A 20776-nucleotide genomic window follows, 5' to 3' on the forward strand; every position below is an offset into this window, starting at 1 on the left:
ATCACATTCTATATGGCTCACAGAAGGTTCCAGTGGGACAATGTTCCAGTTGCTCAGACAGTGACCAGCTGAGTACCACATCCTTGGGCCTGCCTTCCTGGTTTCTCTCTTCCCATTCCCCACTGGCTTTTCTCTTGGGATTGCTTTCCACAGTAAGCTGCCTACATGTCATTCTTGTCTGAGGCTCAGCTTTTTGGGGAAGCCCAGGCTAAGACTGATTCCTATGTAAGATATGGCATGAATGGAGGAGTTAGCACTGGTAAAGGACCCACAGACCTAGCTGTGTCACTAACCTCCCTTGAAGAGATGGGAATGTTTATCACCGTTTTCAGATGCACGTGTACTGACAGGAAAAGATCTTAAAGCCATTTATTAACAGAGAGAAAAAAAAAAGCAAGTCAAGAAAAATGCTTGTAGCAATGGTCTCATGTTCCTGAAAAGAGCAAGTGTGTGTACATATATGCTAATAAATGTATACAAAATAGTGGACTATCACGGTTTACTATATAATTTTGTATGGCTTGAGTCGTTTACAAGGAGAATGTATCTGTGTAATTAAAAACAAAACAAAACAAAACAAAACAAAACAAAACAAAACAAAACCAAACCAAACCAAACCAAACCAAACCAAACCAAACCAAACCCCCCCAAAACGATATCGTCCCTCTCCAAGGCCACTGAATCAAGCCTGGGAAAGTGCAGAGCAGAAGGCAAAACGCTCCACCAACGCAAGGTAAGACAGCCGAGCTGTGCTCAGGTTTGCCCGCTAGGGGGCAGCGGAGCGAGAACAAAGGCTAGGCGGGCGAGAAACCTGGAACCCGAAGGGAGGGCGGCTGGGTCTTTGTGGTCGCCGGGGAGCGGAAGTGTAGGGCAATCTAAACCTACAAATACCTCTTCTTCCACAGGCAGGACATGGCAGAAGTCATAAATTCCATCCCTCTGCCGCAGCCCAGACGGATCGGAGGGTTTTCAGACTCCAGGGGCCGTCCCCCTCCACTTCCCCGGAGAGAAGCTTGGCACTCTGAGCAGTCTTCAGTCTCGTTCGTACCACTTTTGCGCTCAAAAACTCTCCACTCTTCCCCTCTGTTCCCCACCCTCCCCCCGAAACCGGCAGAGGGGAAATTGAGTCACTGGGAGGCAAGGCCCGAGTCGCCAGGGGAATGTGCGCCGACGCCAGCCCTCAGGGCCTTCCAGATGCTTGGAGGAGGGGAGGGTTCTCCAGGAAAATATACAAAGGGGGGGATGAGAGGGGGAGGTGGCTGGCTGGGTAGTTGCTGAGCTAGACACATGGAGAAACGCTGCCCAGGATCAAAGGAAATATGACATTTGAAAAGAATGTGCGCGTCTGCTTGTACAGCGGAGGGGGGCGTGGGGGTGGCGTGTGGGCAATCAGGGGGCCGGACTGGGGTCTCTACCCGTGCCCATCTAGCCTCCGCTTCCCTCCTCCTTCTGCACCGCCCCCCCCCCCAGGTGGAGGCTGGTCGCGGGTCTCAAGGGTGTTCCTCGCTCTCCCTCCCCGTGGGTCTCTCCTTCCTTTATTTCCGAGATGAAGCTGGAAGGGAAATGTAACCTGAGGAGACCAACCAAAGGCGGGGGGAAAAAAAGGAATAATCAAACCAGGCCGCCTCCCCGCTCGGCCCCGGGACATTCTTCTCTCCCCGCCGGCCTGGCCTCTTATCCCCGCCCCTCCAGCGTCGCGGTCTTGGGCTCCGAGCCGGAGCAGCTCCGCACGTCACTGGGGTCCCCGGGGGCTGGGGGGGGTCCCCAGGGCGGGCCAGCGGGAGGACGGGAGGGAAGGGAGGGAAGGGAGGGGAGCCGCCTCGGCCGCGGCGGAGCTCCGGCCCGCCGGGCCAGCCCTCCCCTCTTCCCCTCTGCCCCGCAGAGCCTGTTTCTCATTAGAGTAACGGGCGCGGTCCCCGCCCGGCTCCCGAGTGTTTGTAAACGTCTGACCCGAGGGCCGTAGCTTAACCCTTTAGGTGCGGGGCTGGGGCGCCGCAGGGGGCGCAGCCCTGAGCTGGAGGGATTTAGATTAAAGGTCGCTGCGGCCTGTTAGAGAGGTCTGAAGTACACCTTCGGTACTGGTGGTGGGGGGAGAAATGGTACCTCCCACACCCCGGTCCGCCTTCCGAGTCAAGAATCTCCTATCTAATTCCCTCTCACGCCAACAGCCCCTCCTCCCCATGCCTGCCCTTCCTGGAATCTCCAGTCCGAGTCTTCCTTCCTCCCCCCGCCCAGGTGACAGGTGTCCAACCCTGGGGCCCACAAGGTCGCCGGGCTCCGGGCTCTTAGAAAACCTGGCTAGGATTTTTCAAGCTAGTCGGAGCGGGATGCTATCGGATCAGAGATTCATTCCAGACTACAGTTCTAGCGAGGAGGGAGCCGACTTCCCGTGGAGGCTAATTAATGGCCCCTCTGGGTGGCTGGGACTAGGGCAGCGGTAAAGCCCGGCCTGGATCACCGCCCAGTCAGGGGCTATGGACCTTTGAACAGTTCCCCAAGACGCCTAAATATTCTTCACCTTTGAGGGTTGGGGAGAGACGGTGGCTGAGAGGGCTGACTCGGTTGGGCTTCCAGAAAGCCCAGGCAAGGCGGCTTCAGGGGAGCGATGACCTTTTCCTTTTCAGAGCAGCCTGTAGCCACTCTGAACCCCAGAGGCCGCTGGGTGTCAAGGCTTGGATGGAAAGGGGAGGAGAGGTGTCCTTCCTTGAGAGTTGCAGGCTGCACAACTCTTCAGAACTTAAGAAAAGATCTCCCTGGGCTCTCCACACTATAGGCCCAGGACGTATCCGCTTTAAGGCGCTCGGACCCGGAGCCCCCGAACTTAGACTAAATTGGGGGGTTATGTGGGGGTAGTGCTCCCTGCGGGATATGATTGTCACGAGTGCGGGCCAATAAGCTTCAGTAAGGTTGCACCACGCTTGAGGGAGCGTTTTTCCAATTCAGTTTTGTTCTTTTTTTTTTTTTTTTTGGGGGGGGGGGAGGGGGGAGGGGAGAGGGGGGGGGGGGGGGGGGGAGGACGAGGGGCGCGTGGTTTTCCCATCTCATCCCTGGAGGAGGGGCTGGAGCATCCCGGGCAGCCAATCAGGGACAGGCTGGGGGGGGCGCTTTGAAGAAGTTTGGGGAAAAAAGTTTGGAAAAGTTTCTATAATAACGAGGGGGCGTCCGGAGGGAGGAGGCAGCGGCGGAGGAGGGGGCGTCTCAGAGGAGGGGAGGGAGGGAGCCACGGGTGAAGATACGGCAGCTTCCTGAGCTCCCCCCCTCCCACCCAGACCGGGACCTGGGGGCTCTGGCCGGCTCCATGGGGGCCGCAAGCTGCGAGGATGAGGAGCTGGAATTTAAGCTGGTGTTCGGGGAGGAAAAGGAGACTCCCCCGCTGGGCGCGGGGGGGTCGGGGGAAGGTTAGTGCGGGGCTGGGAAGGGGTCTTGGGGTCAGTGAAGGAAAGGGCCCGGGGATCCCGAGTCTGGGGATTTTAGGGCAGCGAGCCTGGGGTGGAGGATGAGGGGCTCAGAGGTGGAGGGGAGTCGCAGGGCACGGGGGTCTGCGGAGGTGAGGCTGGGGGCCGGGCACCACTTTCTCCTTTTTAGGTCGTGATTGGGGTGGGGGCGGGGGTGCCGTTGGCTGCGCGCCGCCTCTCGGCTGGGCCGTCTGTCACTGGGATGGGGGGCGGGCGGGAAGAGCAGCCCCGAGAGCCCCGGGCGCCGCCAGGGGACGGGGGGGGGGTCTCTGGACCGTGCGGCTTGGCGGACCCGGCCCTGGGCCCGCGGACCCGACGCCGGGGCCTGGGGGAGCTCTCGGGCCCCGCTAGGGCGCCCCTCCCCCTCCTCCGCCGGCCGCAATGAGAGGCAGATGGCGGGGACTGAGCCGGGGGCGGCGGCGGCCGCTCTCACGGAATCCGCGCTGCCCGCGTCCCCCTCCCGCGGCCGGGCTCGGGCCCGGCACGCAGCATCCCCTCCGCTGCACCCCCGTCCCCAGCTGGGGGGAGCGAGGGAGGAGCCACCTCCCCTTGTCGCCACAGCCCCGGCGCCCCCCCACCCTTGGCCACCGTTGCGATGGCAACTGGGGCTCCTGCCAGCACCGTTTGGGGGTTTGGGAACCGCTGCTAATTGGGTTCATGTGTGAGTCGCCCCCAGCCCAGCCCAGCGCCTCCCTAAACACGCCTCCAGGCCCAGCTCCAGCCCCTCTTCAGTCGCCTCCCTCACCTTAAGACCCGCCCCGTCTGGTACCCCAGGTCCCAGGGCCAGGGGCTCAGGAGAGTCAGGTTCTCCGAGTGGGAAAAGGCCTGGGACGTCTGGATCTGTGTACTCCACCTTCTGAGGTCCAACTTTGCTTTTGTCTTCGAGGCTCAGGGACCCCCCCCCACCTTATGCTGAGGAGGGGGTGCATACAGGACTCGGAGGGCTGGCCACTCAAGGGACCCAGACATCTCACCTGCTTCTCTTTGTCCCCATCTCCTGTGGCATCCCTCTCTCTGTCCCCCTCCCTTCCCATTTTGACAGAACTGGACTCAGAGGACGCCCCGCCATGCTGCCGTCTGGCCCTGGGGGAGCCCCCTCCCTATGGCGCTGCCCCTATTGGCATTCCCCGGCCTCCACCCCCTCGGCCTGGCATGCATTCGCCACCACCCCGCCCGGCCCCCTCACCTGGCACTTGGGAGAGCCAGCCCGCCCGGTCAGTGAGGCTGGGGGGCCCGGGAGGAGCTTCCGGGGGGGCTGGGGGAGGCCGTGTTCTTGAATGCCCCAGCATCCGCATCACCTCCATCTCTCCCCCGCCTGACCCGCCGGCTGCGCTGGAGGACAACCCCGATACCTGGGGGGACGGCTCCCCCAGGGATTACCCGCCGCCAGAAGGTTTTGGGGGCTACCGAGAGACAGGCGGCCAGGGCGGGGGCCCCTTCTTCAGCCCCAGCCCCGGCAGCAGCAGCCTGTCCTCGTGGAGCTTCTTCTCCGATGCTTCAGACGAGGCAGCCCTGTACGCAGCCTGTGACGAGGTGGAGTCCGAGCTCAACGAGGCAGCCTCGCGGTTTGGCCTGGGCTCCCCCTTGCCCTCGCCCCGGGCCTCCCCTAGGCCGTGGACCCCCGACGATCCCTGGAACCTGTATGGTCCGAGCCCCGGAGGAGGCCGGGGGCCAGAGGATAGCTGGCTACTCCTCAGCGCTCCTGGGCCCACCCCAGCCTCCCCACGGCCCGCCTCTCCATGTGGCAAGCGGCGCTATTCCAGCTCGGGAACCCCGTCTTCGGCCTCCCCAGCTCTGTCCCGCCGTGGCAGCCTAGGGGAGGAGGGGCCCGAGCCACCGCCACCACCCCCATTGCCTCTGGCCCGGGACCCTGGCTCCCCCGGCCCTTTTGACTACGTGGGAGCCCCACCGGCGGAGAGCATCCCGCAGAAGACCCGGCGGACTTCCAGCGAGCAGGCCGTGGCCCTGCCTCGGTCTGAGGAGCCTGCCCCGTGCAATGGGAAGCTGCAGGCAGGAGCTGAGGAGACTGCAGCGCCCCCCGGGGGGCCTCGGAAGGAGGTGGCCGGCATGGACTACCTGGCAGTGCCTTCCCCACTGGCTTGGTCCAAGGCCCGGATTGGGGGACACAGCCCCATCTTCAGGTGAGGATTGTGCCTAGCCCCACCTGTGTCTCCAGCCATCCCACTGAGGGAGCAGGAAGGTCAGGGGATGGGTTTGAAGAAAGGTCCTGGTTCTCTGCCCTTGGCATTTCAAAAGAGAATCTGCGACCAGCTTGATGGCTGCCATCTACCCAGTTTTGGGGAGAATTATAAAACCAAACCAAACCCAAACCCCACCCCCTCCAGACGTGATTTACAAAAGGACAATCACTCCCTGTGGACAAATAAGGAAGAACCTCCCTACCCCCCCAGGAGGACCACTTAGGTAAAGAAGGAGTGCCCCTAGGGTGTCCCCCACCCCCAGCTCTGTGCTGGCACTGGCTGGGCATAAGCCTGGCTGGATTTCAGCCCTGCACTGGGTAGCAGGAAGTCTCTCTTCTCTCACTTAATTTCTAGGGCCCTGACTTATTGATTAAAAGTGTAGCTGCTAATTTGAATAAAATAGCTTGTAAGTTAAAGAATTCACATTAAAACAAGCGGGGCTTATAGTTCTTCCACCTCTTTCACTCTCAATAATCCTAAATCTGGGGATGTCAGATTGAGCTGGCTCCATCCGGGGAAAGAAACCTTAATGCCTGTTCCCCTGGGTTCCTGTAGGCCAGGGTTGTATGGGGCTGTGGTGGGCACCGTAGGATGACTTAGCAGCATCCTTGGCCTCTAGCCACTAGATGCTAGTGGCCCCCTCTCCCCTAGTTGGGACTCCCCAAATTGTCTCCAGACATTGCCAGCCACCACCTGGAGGATATCTTCGAGCTCAATACAGGAAAATTGCCCATCTGTAACCCCCAGCTTTCTGGACCTGACCTGTCCGCCCCCAACTAGAGGAAAAGGTGCTGGAAACAGTCCTGGCTTCTGTCAGTCACTGGCTTGCTTGGCCTGCTGTATTCTCCTCCCCTGGGGCCTCAATTTCCTTATTTGAAAAACAAAGGGGTGAACCTCTGAGGACTTTTCTGGTCTGAAGTGGTATTCCTTTACTTGACTCTTCCCATCCAGGTCTGGGGATTATGATTAGGTCTAGGTTCACCTCTGTATCCAGGTGAATGAACCCTTGCCACCCCAAACCCTGTGCTCAGAGCTGGAAAGAAGGGAGTCTCAGGCCTGGGGCCATTTTCCACACTCTCATCTCAAGGGGCTCTGAGAGGGGTGTCTCCTATTTCCCCTTGCTTCTGGGCTTTTGGACTGTCTTATTTCTGCTGTGATTTCCTTTCTCCCATACCCACGCCCCCTCCTCCCTCACATCCCAGGGAGCTGGGCCCAGTGCTTCTCTGACTGGCGTCTGAGGCTGCAGATGATCACTGCTCTTCTCTCCTCTCCAGGACCTCTGCCCTACCCCCGCTGGACTGGCCTCTGCCCAGCCAGTACGAGCAGCTGGAGCTGAGGATCGAGGTGCAGCCTAGAGCCCACCACCGGGCCCACTATGAGACTGAGGGCAGCCGAGGGGCTGTCAAAGCCGCCCCTGGTGGTCACCCTGTAGTCAAGGTAAGGGGCAGAGGGCAGGCCTGATAGCCTTTCTCTTCTCCAGTCCCAGATCCCTGCAGATGGGCTCCAGCTGTGCCGACCCATGGCACTGCCCTTTCCCACACTCCCTCTCAGCATTGACCCTGCAGGCAGGCTGGGGGAGGGGCTGGAGTTAGGGGAGGAAGGGTGTACTTCAAGGACCCGGATATACTTTCCATTTCTCCGTCCCTCCACCCTGCCCCCCCTCCATTCTTCCCATGGGACACCAGCCTCATGTCTACTCTGGAAAATGGTGGTGTGCCAGATGTGGGGGAGGGGTTAGGCTGAGGCCAAAGTTCACTGGGAGTTAGGTTGTCTGTTGAGTTGGGCCAGTCTCTCTTGGAAGATTTTCCCCTTTGCCCAGCCCAGTTTGGGCCTTATTCCAAGAATAGCACTGTGAACTCCAGGCCACGTTTTCTCCACAGCTGGTACCCAATTCCCCCCGGGAATCCTTTCCAGGATATCCTTTATCTTTCACCATCCTCATCCCCTGGTGGACTGAAAACCCAGGGATGGATGAAGGATGAGACAGTGGGGATTTCAACTGGGTGGCCTCTCTCTCCCTCTGCCAGCTCCTAGGCTACAGTGAGAAGCCACTGACTCTACAGATGTTCATTGGCACTGCAGATGAAAGGAACCTGCGGCCTCATGCCTTCTATCAGGTGCACCGTATCACGGGCAAGATGGTGGCCACGGCTAGCTATGAAGCTGTCGTCAGTGGTACCAAAGTGTTGGAGATGACCCTGCTTCCTGAGAACAACATGGCAGCCAAGTAGGTCCCCATTTCACTTCCCCTCGGTCTTCAGGCTTTAGGACCAACTTTTCCATGAGGTCTAAGCTAGGCCCACTCTTCCTCTTCCCAGAAGAGCTAGACATCACCCCTAGGAGCAGGTTTCAGGCTTTTCACGATCTAGAAGAGGACTTTGGGGGTTAGGGAGCACGTTGGAGAGACCACCTTTGATTAGAAAATCACCCCCCACCCTTAAGGCTCCCAGATGAAGTCATTCAGGGCTTTGGATGAAGGGTGGGGGGCTTCCCTCTTGTGGGGGCATCACTATTCTGGTTTCAGCTGGGAGGGCTTGCCTTCCGTTCTCTGCCTTCAGCATTGACTGTGCTGGAATCCTGAAGCTCCGGAATTCAGACATCGAGCTTCGGAAGGGGGAGACAGACATTGGGCGCAAGAACACACGAGTGCGGCTCGTGTTCCGGGTGCACGTGCCCCAGGGCAGCGGGAAGGTCGCCTCGGTGCAGACAGCATCAGTGCCCATTGAGTGCTGTGAGCAAAGAGGCCCTGAGCCGGCTCTGTGTCTCCTGCCACTCACTCTCTGTGTGTCTGTGTGGCTTCCCATCTCTTCTGCGTTGTGTCCTGTGTCCTGTCTGTCCTAGGTAGCCCTGAAAGGGACTCAGCACTTATTTCTCTTTTGGAGGGGGTGGGGGCAGTGTTCTAATTTATCCCTGCTGCAGACTCTGTCTCTGGGCTGGACTAGAGTGGCCCCGGCCTCCATCTGTCCGTGGGTGGGTGGCTCTGTGTCCTTGTTTGGGTACCTCTGGCCTTCGGTGACCTTGTTCATCTCTCTCTCTCTGCCCGGGCTCCTTACCTGGTCTGTGTGACCCCAGGGATACCGTTGATTTACTTGTGTGTTTGCTGCTGAGGAGGACGCCTCCAGGGTCCTGCGGCCGTTATTCCAAGGAGGGTGGGGGCAGAGGGTCCTGTCCGCTTGTACTCAGCCCAGCCAGTTTCTTTCCTGCCCTGCTCTGCAGCCCAGCGCTCGGCCCAGGAGCTGCCCCAGGTAGAGGCGTACAGCCCCAGTGCCTGTTCCGTGAGAGGAGGAGAGGAACTAGTGCTCACTGGCTCCAACTTCCTGCCAGACTCCAAGGTGGTGTTCATCGAGAGGGGCCCTGGTGAGCACCCACGGGGGCGGGGGGCAGGCAGGAAGAGTTTGGACTGCGCAGATGAAAGATCTCTGGTGCTGTCCCTAAGCTAGCAAGTGGAGCCTCCATTTCCTCATCTGTAAAAGGGAACAGAGAGACTGCCCTTCCCATTGTCCTGTCTGCTTCCCATGGGGAGGTGGGTGTGACAGCAATCTCAAAGGCTCAAGAGGGTGGGGGGGAGGTCCTTGGCTGGCTCAGTCAGTGGAGCAGGCGACTCCTGGTCTCAGGGTGGTGAATTCCTGAAACCCTCCTGAGTTATGGGCCTGGTAGCACAACCGTGATTACAAAGCCTGTGAGGGGCCTGAGGGCAGCTGCAGGGCTGGAGAAGGGGAGACTGAGGGGTCTGGGTAAAACCACCGCCTCCCCTAACCCTGCCCATCAAGAGCCCCAGCCCCTACACTCAAATTTAGCACCCTGAGACCATGTCAAAGCAGGTTCAGAGGTTCTAGATCTTGAGACTGGGGTCTCGTGGTCTTCCTTCAAGCTAGGACCCTTTCCTAACCTTGAACTTCATCCCAGCACTGTCATGGGAGGGAATGTTTGGAGCTGGGTGGGGGGGTTCAAGAGTTGCCTCCATCATGAATTCTCTCTGGTTCCTGGGCTGGCCCTGCCATTTCTCTTGGTTTCAGTTTGCTGCCTCTTCCATCCAATTGAATAAACACTCAGTGGGCTCCTCTGTGAGCCAGGCCCCGTAGGGGCCTTCTGAGTCTGGCCTTGGCTCTAGCAGGAGGGAAAATGGCAGCGGGCAGGGGGCAGGGGCCCTGGAGCTGGGCTGGAGCTCTCTGTTCCTCCTGCACAGATGGGAAGCTGCAATGGGAGGAGGAGGCCACAGTGAACCGGTTGCAGAGCAACGAGGTACCCGTGTCACTAGGGCACCCACCCCTGGGGGGTGGCGGGAGAAGTCAGGAAATTCACAGATCTGTCGCTTGCCCTTGGAAATGGAGTCCAGAAGCTACCTTTTCTTTTCTGAAGGAGGCGGCCTGGCTACCGTAGAAGCAGGTTCATCTCAAGGGAATGAACTTTGCTGTTAAGCAAATGAAAAAAAGCCAGGGGGTGGAGCTTGGGTCCTTGGGAGGGCTGGGCTGAGCCTGGGTCCCTGAAGTCTCCCCGCCTCATCCTGTGCCGTTCCCCAGGTAACGCTGACCCTGACTGTCCCCGAGTACAACAACAAGCGGGTGTCCCGGCCAGTCCAGGTCTACTTTTATGTCTCCAATGGGCGGAGGAAGCGCAGTCCTACCCAGAGTTTCAAGTTCCTGCCTGGTACGCTCTAGGACAGCCCACGGTGGGGGCGGGGTGGGGGTATGGAGAGCTGAGGCAGGGGCAGAGGGATGCAGGGCCCTCATCGTGAGGGGCCAAGCCACGGCTGAAGCCTGGGGATGGAGAGGTGGTTGGAGGCTGTGCAGTGGGGAGATAGCAAGCCCTCTCACCAGTGTGTCCTCCTGCTTTCCCTCCTACCTAGTGATCTTCAAGGAGGAGCCTTTACCCGACTCGTCTCTCCGCGGCTTCCCTTCAGCACCTGGCCCCCCCTTTGGCACTGACATGGACTTCTCACCACCCAGGCCCCCTTACCCCTCCTATCCCCATGAAGACCCTGCTTATGAAACTCCTTACCTGTCAGAAGGCTTCAGCTATGGCACACCCCCTCTGTACCCCCAGACGGGGCCCCCACCATCCTACAGACCTGGCCTGCGGATGTTTCCTGAGACTGGGGGTGCCACCGGTTGTGCCCGTCCACCTCCAGTCTCCTTCCTTCCCCGGCCCTTCCCTAGTGACCCCTATGGAGGACGGGGCTCCCCATTTCCCTTGGGGCTGCCATTCCCCCCTCCAGCCCCCTTTCGGCCTCCACTACCTTCATCCCCACCACTGGAAGGCCCCTTCCCTCCCCAGAGTGGCGTTCACCCCCCATCTGCTGAGGGATACAATGAGGTAGGGCCAAGCTATGGCCCTGGGGAGGGGGCTCCGGAGCAGGAGAAATCCAGGGGTGGCTACAGCGACGGCTTCCGAGACAGTGCCCCTATCCAGGGTATCACGCTGGAGGAAGGTGGGTGTGCGACTGGGGGCTGTGAGTGTGCGTGTGCGCAAGAGTTTGCTCTGCATGTTTGCTGAGGGCTGGACTTTGGCTTCCCAGAGATGGGGCGTCCTCGGTCCCTCAGGGCCAGTCGGAGGGTCTTGGGAGGCAAGCGCTTGGTGCATGTGGCCGCCCGAATCCAGTTAAACTTAGTTCCAGAGGGTGCATGGAGTACCTGCCCCGCCCTTCTGCCTCTGCTCTCTGCCCCAGCTCACAAAATCTCAGGGCTAGAAGCACTTTCAAGATCATTCAGCCTAGCTCCCTCAATTTGCAGATTCAGACACTGTATTTCAGAGAGGGGCAGGGGCTTGCAGAGGTCCCAGTTGAGCATGTTTTCCCTTGCCTCAGCTTTCCCCTCCACGTGGTGACTGTGGTCAGGATTGGTGGTGAGGAGCCTTGGTATTTTGTGTCTCCTCCCTCCCACTGGCGACCCCCCGCCCGCAGCGCTGCTGACAGCCACTGCCCTAACGTTGCAGGCCGAGCCGGCAGGAAAGGGCTGGGATGGGGGCCTGGGAGCCCACGTGGATGGAATTGAGCGAGATTGGATTGGGACCAGGTATCAAGACATTTTGGGGAAACTAAGGACCAGTGGAAGAGAAGCCAGTAGAGGAGGAGCCTAGAGGACTCCTAGACTGAGGCCTGCCTGGAATGGATTGGGGGTCTCTGGAGAAGGAGGGGACCAGTCCCTAGCCCAATCTTTCAACTGCCCCTCCTTTACAGTGAGTGAGATCATTGGCCGAGACCTGAGTGGCTTCCCTGCACCTCCCGGAGAAGAGCCTCCTGCCTGAAGCATCGCCTGGCAACCCCAGCTCCCCCCAGCCTTGCCCCCTTTCCCTTCCTCCTGGGGTGCTGGTTCCAGAAGCTTGGGGCCGATCTAGCTCCTCTTTCTCCAGCTTTTGCCTCCTCTCCCCTGCCCCTAGCTGAGGTGTGGCCCTTGGGCCTGGTGCTGCCTTGGATGGGAGTGGGGTCCGAGGCCGGCAGTGAGGACAGACGGGAGTGAAGGCTGTGTCTGGTTGTGTACAGGACACGGTTGCTGGGAGGCTGGGGACAGCTTGATGGATAATAAACTGCTCACTGACTAGTGCTTCAGGCTCCAGAAGTCTTTGGAGAGAGAGAGAGATGGGGCAGCTTACTCTAGCCCTGGTCCAAGGAGGCCTAGGGGTTGTATCCCAAAGAGTTTCTCAGTGGACGGGTGCTGGGGAAGGTTTGGAGGGACTCCAGAGGCTCCCCAGCTGGGGTGAGGTTGGGGGCCAGGGCTGGAGGAGGCCTGTCCTCCATGGGAATTCAGATTCTTTAGGAGCTTTGGGATGGGGCCCGGGGATTTGTGAGTTTTCAAGTTCCTTTCTCTTGCCGCTGCTCAGATCATTCTGATTCATAGTCAAGGTCCCGAAACACCAGTCTAGTCCCTTTCCACCATTTATAAAGGAGGAATCCCAGGCTCAGAGAGGGAAGGGGACTTGTCCAAGGTCACACAGCTAATCAACTAGCAGGTTGAACAACCACACTTCTGGGCTCCTGTCCCCAGCCCCCTTCAGATACCCTGACCCCCGGGGCTCAGGCCCCAGCGAGGTTTATCTCCCTGGAGTAGGGTTGGGGGTGAGGGAGGGCTGGCATGGATCCATCTACACTGGATTCTCCCACCTCCGGGGACTGTGAAGACATTCTGGAAAGATCTGTGCTTCAGAGGTAAGCTAGGAAACCAAACAGCTCCCCGGCAGCTCTACCACCACTTGCCCTGGCTCAGGGCATTGTATGACCTCCTGGTCTATCTTGCAGGGACACCCACATGTCACCATTGATAGACCAGGGTTGGAAACCTGGTTTACCCCAGTTGACAGGCTATGGGACCAACCAGTGGGCTGGGGAGACTCAGACCTTGTCTGCCCTGGTCACTTGGAGCCTGGTACACAGAAAGCACTAAGTACCACCAGGCTGAGTTGGTGAGGCCCGGCTGCAGGGGCCCACACTCAAAAGATAGGGAATTAGTACTTGAAAAACTTGCCTCACCTAAGGTTGGTGGGGCCTCTCTATGCCCAGTGGGTCCAGACAGGCCTGGCAAGTACCTATTTTTTCAGGGGCAGGTGTGACGGAAGCTGGATTGGAGGGTTGGAAAACCAGGGTGATACCTTCTCCCCACCCCCTTCCATCTGGGTTGCTGCTCTGAAATGAATTTCCTTTGTCTTCCTGAATACAAATTTTTATGAACCCAACTGACATCAAATGATCAGCTCACTGGGCTTTGGCTACTTTTGAAAGATAACCCTCAGGGGTGCCTGGGTGGCTCAGATGGTTGAGCGTCTGCCTTCGGCTCAGGTCATGATCCCGGAGTCCTGGGTTCAGGTCTCACATCGGGCTCCCTGCTCCTTGGGAGCCTGCTTCTCCCTCTGCCTCTCTCTCTCTCTCTCTCTCATGAATGAATGAATAAATAAATAAATAAATAATAATAATAAAAAAAAGATAACCCTCAGGGCGCCTGGCTGGCTCAGTCAGTCTCTTAAAAAAAAAAAAAAATCGAACAGTTCAACTCAGTAAATATTTTTTAAAAATAAAAAGATTTTATTTATTTATTTAGAGTGTGAGCAGGGGGAGGGGCAGAGGGAGAGGGAGAGAATCTCAAGCAGACTCCCACTAAATGCAGAGCCTGACATGGGGCTCCATCTCACAACCCTGACTGAGATTGTAACCTGAGCCCAAATCAAGAGTCGGGCACTGAGCCACCCAGGCACCCAGTAAATAATTCTTGTACAGATAGTATGTCAGGTCTTGGCGGGGGTGGGGGGCAGTGAATAATTTTCATATGGGGTATAAAAGGAGCAGAGATCAGGAACCTGTCATCCAGCTGTGGGGTTAGAGGGAACTAACTTAAGGATGACAGAATTATGGGACGGGCAGGTTAGGCAGAGCTACCAGAATGGGCCAAATCCTGGAGGAGAGAGGCAAGCAAGGAAGGCTAACAGGTGGAGGGCTTGGCATCTTGGAGGAGCCAGAGAGGTTCTGTTTGGTGGGGGTGCAGGCTAAGTTCTGGAAATGGGCGACTGTGAAGGATTGGAGAAGTAAGCAGGGGCTGGATTCTGAGGGGCCTTGTAGCCACGCCAGGGAATTTAGAGTTATCCAAGGATAGTGGGAGCTTCCCTTCCAGATGGCAGGCCTTACGCTGGGAGTGATCCAATAGATCTGCCATGAAAGTCTTCCTGGGGTCGAGCTGACATCTGCCTCCCTGTGACTTGCTCTGCCAGGGCCTGTTCTGCCCTCTGGGCCCACACTTTATGGGCTTAACCTCTCTTCCTATTGGAATCCTGCCGTGGGTCAGCCTCCCAGGGTCATTGTCTCTTCCCAGGATCCCTACAGACATCTAGGTCCCTGAGGCTGGAGTTGAAGAGAGAGAGAGAGGAGAAGGCCAGATTTTCAGCTGGTGCCAGAAAAGACTTTCTTGGCCTGGGTTTCTCAAAGTGTGGTCTGAGGATTTCTTGCATTTGAATCACTGGGGACAGTTTTTTGGTTTTGTTTCTTGTTGTTGTTTTTCAAAGATTTTATTTTATTTATTTATTTTTTAAGATTTTATGTTTATTTATTTGAGAGAGAGAGAGAGCATGAGAGAGAGAGAGAGAGCACAAGCAGGGGGAGCAGCAGAGAGAGAGGAAGAAGCAGGCTCCCCACTGAGCAGCGAGGGCTCGATCCTAGGACCCTGAGATTACGACCCAAGCCCAAGGCAGCCACTTAACTGATGCCACCCAGGAGCCCCCAAAGATTGTATTTTTAAGTAATCTCTACACCCACCGTGGGGCTCAAACCCACAACCCTGAGATCAAGAGTTGCAAGCTCTGACTGAGTCAGCCAGATGCCCCTGTTTTAGTTTTTAATGTAGACTCCTAGGCAAACCTTGACTTACTCAATTATAGACTGTGGGGGCAGGGCCCAGGTATCTGCATTTTAAAAAATCTTTTACTTATATATTTATTTATTTGAGAGAGAGAGAGAGAGAGAGAGAGAGAGAGGAGTAGAGGGACAGGGGTAAGCAGACTGCACGCTGAGCGCAGAGCCTGACTCTGGGCTGATTCCACGATGCAGAGATCATGACCTGAGCTGAAATCAAGAGTCGGATGCTTAAGGGACTGTGTCACCCAGGTGCCCTGGTATCCGCATTTTAAAGAGTGCCCTAGGTAATTATTCAACACAAGAATGCTTGAGAACTAGAGTCATTTGTGTGCTCCTTCCCACTCCAGACTCTAAAATAGCTCCCCGCCCCTTTCTCACGGATCGTGCCTGGGCTGTCCTAGGTGAGGCTCACCTGGAAAAGCGTTCTTAGGAGAGAGGGGAAGGGCACACACATTCTTGACATTGCGACCCATCTCTCCCCTCACCTGGCTCTGTCTTGCTGCTAGATAATCTCAGTTGCTTGAAGAAGGTTGCAGAAAAAAACGGCACTTCCTGGAAATTCCAAATGTGGGAAGGGCAGAGGGATTTGGCTGCTTTTTTTGGGAGCTGGTTTTAGTGGCCTCCGTGTCTCATTCCTCACTTAGCCAACTCCCCACAAAGTCCCCCAGGGCTCCTACTGTGTGCCAAGCCCTGAGCTAGACATGAGGGCCGTGGGCATCACCCCGGGGCCTTGCTGTGGAGGAACAGATAAACCAGTCAGCAGTAGGGGAGACCTTCCTCCCTGGAGACAGGGGTGAGGTGATTTTATGTGAGCTGTCCAAGAGGCAGAAACGGTCTGTTGCCATGGAAACACTGGGAGCTGAGCTTGAGAGGGAGGGTCAAAGAACATTTTACAGAGGCAGGTGATTTTGAGCTCCATCTTCAAGGAGGAGGGGGAGTTTTCTGGATAAACAAGATAGGCAGGAGAGGGGTCATGCCTGAGGGTGAAAACATGAGGTCAAGACCACACTGGTGGGAACGAATCAGACTTGGGACCCTTCAATCAGTCGTGTGGAGGACTGATTTGGTCAGAGGACCTACAGGTGTGGATGTGTGTGCGTGTGTGCACATGCGTGCATGATTTAAGGTTTAGAAACTGTATGGAGAAATAGTGGTAGGGAGATCAGAAAGGGTTTTGCAGTAGTTTAGGCAAGAGAAGTTTGGTCTTTACCTACTGATTAACTTAGCTAAATAGGTTCGGCTAAGGTGGGGCGGTCAGGGAATAGAAAAGTTCCTGGGCTTGAACGCTAACTCGACCATCAACTCTCTGTGTGACCTCTAGCACGTCCCAGACCTAATTAGGCTCTAGCTGCCTCATCTATAAGTGTTTATCGTGATCCTACTACGCAGCAGCCTCTGGGATAGCTACTGGGGATAGAACTAGAAGTGAGGCAAACATGGTTCCCTCTCTCACGGAACTCCAAGTTTATAATAGGCAATTACAGAACAATGTGTAATGGTGGGGAAGTACGGGGGGCTTCGGGATCTTTTAGAAAGCTCACTGAACCTATCTTTTCCCATTGTTTGTGTATCTCTTATAGTAACGGTGGATGACTATGTTTTGAGAGAGTCTATTGAATCTGTCCCTTTTGGGGGTGGGGGAGGGGGTGTGGACAAGACGTTCCCTGAAAGGAATGGATATTCACAATGTCAGTTGTCCTGGATGAAGAGCATCCAGGGTCAGGAAATGTGGTTTTATCACTCAGACCTTGCCTAGCATTAGAAGGAGCATCGCTCTATGTTTTTCTCTCTTAGGCCTGAACCCTGAGGATCTAGTTAGACCTGAGTGCATCCAAGTGGCCTCTACCACAGTGGGGCAGGATCCTGGCAGGGCAGTAAGTCAGGGAGCCAAGGCCGGGCAAGGTGGCCGTTCGTGAGTAGGTTGCACCACATTTTATGTTCCTCTGAGTAATTCTTTTTAGCTCTTTTTTTTAAAAGTTTATTTTTCTTTCTTTCTTTCTCTCTCTTTTCTTTCTTTTTTTTTTTTTAGAGAGAGAGAGAGAGTGAGGGCTGGTGTAGAGGATGCATGGGTGTGAGTGGGGGTGGGGGTGGGGGGCAGATGGGGCAGGAGGGGAAGGGGCAGAGGGAGAGGGAGAGGGAGAATCCCAGCAGGCTCCATGCCCAGCACGGGCTGCAGGGCTCTATCTCACAACTCTGAGATCATGACCAGAGCCGGATGCCTAACCGACTGAGCCACCCAGACACCCCTCTTCCTTTTCTTTCTTTCTTTCTTTTAAATATTTATTTATTTATTTGTTTAAGTAATCTCTACACCCAACATGGGGCTCAAACTCACAGCCCCGAGATCAAAAGTCACATCCTTTTCCTACTGAGCCAGCCAGGTGTCCCTCCTTTTAGCTTTCTGTAATGTCTTAGTTTCCTAGGGCTGCTGTAACAAAGCACCACGAACTAGGTGGCTTCAAACAATAGACATTTATTCTCTCATAATTCAAGAGGCCAGAAGTCTGAAATCAAGTTGTTGGCAGAGTTCGTTCTTCTGGAGTCTCTGAGGGAGAATCTGTTCTAGTCCTTTCTGCTAGCTTCTTCACGGTTGTTGGCAATCTTTGGTGTTCCTTGGCTTGTAGAAACATCATTCCAATCTCTGCCTCTGTCATTACATGTAATTCTTCCCTGTGTCTCCTCTGTGTTCAAATTTCTCTTATAAAGACACCAGTTACCTAATCCGGTATGACTGTATCTTAACTTGAATACATCTGCAAAGACCCTATTTCCAAATAAGGTCTCATTCAAAAGTACCAGAGGTTAGGACTGGAACATATCTCTTTTGACGACCAATTCAATCTAGCACACTGAATTTCATGTAAAGTTTTGTCAGTCTTTCTGATCTCAGTTGTGTTATGGCAAGTTAAGCAAGGGTGTCCATGTTTGGACCCATGCAGCGTAAGGAAGAGCACTGTCTTTTGATGCCAGCTTGGCGGATGTAGCCATGAGGCATGGGATTCCCAAATGAAAGGTGATTTTGAAGTAGCTACTTGAACGAGTGAAGAGTAGGATTTTTAAGGCCAACTCCCTCATTCCTCAGGAGATTCTCCTTTTTCTGCTGTTCTTGGACAATCTCCCTTTTACTTGGGATGCCGGGAGATTGTAGATTTACTTACAACTACATTTCTAAACTGGAAAGGTAACATGATGAACAAGAAGTAAACAGTTAAATGAGAATGGGCATTCTCAATGAGCATTTAGCATATTAAAAGCTCTGAAGATTCCTCCAGGAAATAAATCCCTTTAGCTGTATAATCCGATGTTACCTAAATGTACTTGGTCATGAAGCTCTTTTATTTAGGACAATACACTATTAGTTATCTGTTCCTATATAACATATTATCCCAAAACTTAGTGGCTTAAAACAACAATAAAAAATTATCTTTCACAGTTTCCAAGGTCAGAGATTTGGGAGTGGTTTGGCTGAGCAATTTTGGCTTGGAGTCTTTCCTGAGGCGGCAGTCATCTGAAGGCTTTGTTGGAATGGGAGGACGCATTTTTGAGGGTTCAGTTAGGCTGGAAAGTTGATGCTGGCTATTGGTGGAAGGTCTCAGTTCTTCATTTCATGGGCCTCTCTACAGGGCTGCTTGAGTGTTCTCATGACATGGCAGCTGGCTTTCCCCAGCATTAGCAATCCGAGAAGCCAAGGTGGAAACTTTATAAGCTAGCTTTGGTCCTCTCCATTATACTCTATTAGTTACACAGACTAGCCCTGATTTACTGTGGGAACAGCAGCAAGTGAGGGTCATACGGACCATCTGGGAGGCTGGTACCACAAATATGAATCTTCACGTATTTATTCATTCAGCAAATATTTCCTGGTGCCTGCTATATGCCAGGCACTGTTCTAGACGCCAAGGATACAACTTCAAACACAACAAACACATCTCTATCCTTGTGGGGCTCACAATCTAGTGACACCTCACTCACTCAACATCTGCTTGAGACAATTTGGGAAATACTTCTTCACAGGGACATAGAAGAGTAAGTGAGAAGTGTGACTACAGAAAGTTTAATGCCAAGACAGGGGAAACTCGTAATACCATGGAAACTGGGGCTCCTGACCTAGGCTTGACATTCTGGAAGACGCAAGAGGATAGGGAAAGAAAACAGATCAGTGGTAGCCAGGGGAAATGATTAGAGAACAAGGAATGGTTGACTCTAAAGGGACAGCACACAGGAATTTTTAGTGCGATGGAACTGTTCTGTATAGAATGGCGGTGAATACATGACTATACCATTATCAAAATCCATAGAACTCTACAAAGACCAAAGTCAATTGTATGCAAACAAACAAACAAAATCATTCAGTCCCAGGATGTAACATATGAATTTAGCTATATTACAAATATATATGAAAAAGGTGGTGGGGGTTGGGGTGGGGGGAAAAGCTAAAATAAGTAAATTTGGAAAACAATGTTTTGACTGGATACGTAAGGCTACAGACAAAAGGAACCATAGATTAAAAAAAAAGAAAGAAGGAATCATATATAAACATTATAGTCGGTAAATTTGTCACAGCTTGACAGTTCTGAAATGATTTAACATGTATGTTAGTTTTGAACAAATAAGTAGATAAATTGTAGCTAATGGGATATAAGGTTTTTACTGTCAGGGAAAGAGGGGTTGGTTGGGAGAAAGCCTAGAATAAACCTTGTGGGCTGGATTTGAGTTGGAGGTACCAGTATGAACTCATGCTTGATTTATATACATATACACATAGAATTATAGAATATATGTGATAGATCTATGTAGGTAGCTATCACTCTATATAGATTCATAAGCTATGGATATCTGTATTATATATAATATTTATTATATATCTGTATAATATTTTTTATAAAAGATAAAATAAAAGTATGATATATTATACTATATATCTGTGTGATATATATAATATATATTATATATACAGACATACAAATAATATAGAGATAAGTAGTATGTATATGCGAGCTAATATACATACATATATTTGCCAGTTTTGTCAGCTAAGAAGTCCCAAAAGAAGGGGCACCACGTTAACAATGAGCACACGTAACATCAAGATGTTGGTGTCTAAATACCATTCTTCAATAAAAAGAACCAGGGTTCCTTGGAAAAATGACTAATTCTAGGGCTGGACTATCTAATGCAAGATAAGCCTGGAGCAACTTGAATTTCTAGAAAGTTAGGGCTAAAAAAATAAGCTGGGGGGGCGGATATCAAAAGAATGCAGGAGCCAACTCAAAAGATGTCCTAATAGCTAAGGCTGAAACAATTTGAGCAACGTAATAAATAACAATGATATTAGATTATAACACAAAAAATAAAATAAATCTCTGTAAATCCATACTGACACAAATAAATAGTTGAATAAATAACTCACTGAGGGAGAAGGGACAAGTTTTCTTTAAAGAAGAAGTCCAATTAATAACTGTAGAAGGAATAAGTGAAATAGAAAATCACCATTCGACCATCACATTAATAATTGCTACAGGCAAGATCCATTGATGAATTAGGCTAAAATCAGTAGGTAAAACTTTAAGGAAGAACAGGATATTTGCAGGCCTCAAAATATCTGTTCCTAAATATACTAATTACCGTGAGGGTTTTAAAATACAATCCCACATTCTTTGGTACCCCTTGCTCTATGAGGTACAGTTTACTTAATCCCTCTTACTTTGAACGTGGTATGGACTTAGCAACTTGTTCTAACACAGAGAGTACGGGAAGGGAAAAAGAGCAATTTTACAGTAGAGAAACCA

General features: G+C 53.6%; 1 protein-coding gene across 3 annotated transcripts; it reads left to right on the forward strand.

Annotated features, from left to right (window-relative positions):
• The first annotated feature begins 653 nt into the window (after window positions 1-653).
• On the forward strand, window positions 654-13393 carry NFATC4 (nuclear factor of activated T cells 4). Of its 3 annotated transcripts, none has more exons than XM_073895000.1 (10): window positions 654-1040; window positions 4498-5596; window positions 6931-7093; window positions 7684-7883; window positions 8215-8387; window positions 8873-9013; window positions 9843-9898; window positions 10177-10303; window positions 10503-11084; window positions 11832-13393. In XM_073895000.1, exons 2-10 carry the CDS (start codon window positions 4608-4610, stop codon window positions 11897-11899), a joined length of 2499 nt encoding a protein of 832 aa, XP_073751101.1. In that variant the 5' UTR covers window positions 654-1040; window positions 4498-4607; the 3' UTR covers window positions 11900-13393. The 3 variants fall into 3 exon arrangements, with proteins under 3 accessions (XP_073751101.1, XP_073751100.1, XP_025726025.1); XM_073894999.1 differs by lacking the exon at window positions 654-1040 and adding an exon at window positions 3029-3398; XM_025870240.2 differs by lacking the exon at window positions 654-1040 and having other exon boundaries at window positions 3415-5596.
• The last annotated feature ends 7383 nt before the right edge of the window (window positions 13394-20776 follow it).

This window comes from Callorhinus ursinus, unplaced genomic scaffold (genome assembly GCF_003265705.2).
Source record: "Callorhinus ursinus isolate GAN/ISIS: 27379988/994484 unplaced genomic scaffold, GSC_fseal_2.0 scaffold8, whole genome shotgun sequence".
In the NCBI taxonomy this organism is placed as follows: Eukaryota; Metazoa; Chordata; class Mammalia; order Carnivora; family Otariidae; genus Callorhinus; species Callorhinus ursinus.

Bases quoted from the DNA above. Each gene is read 5' to 3' on its own strand.
- NFATC4 (XM_025870240.2), top strand. From the start codon at position 4,365: ATGCTGAGGAGGGGGTGCATACAGGACTCGGAGGGCTGGCCACTCAAG. The intron at 9,014-9,842 runs GTGAGCACCCAC...CCTCCTGCACAG, and splicing joins GTTCATCGAGAGGGGCCCTG to ATGGGAAGCTGCAATGGGAG. The intron at 11,085-11,831 runs GTGGGTGTGCGA...CCTCCTTTACAG, and splicing joins GGGTATCACGCTGGAGGAAG to TGAGTGAGATCATTGGCCGA.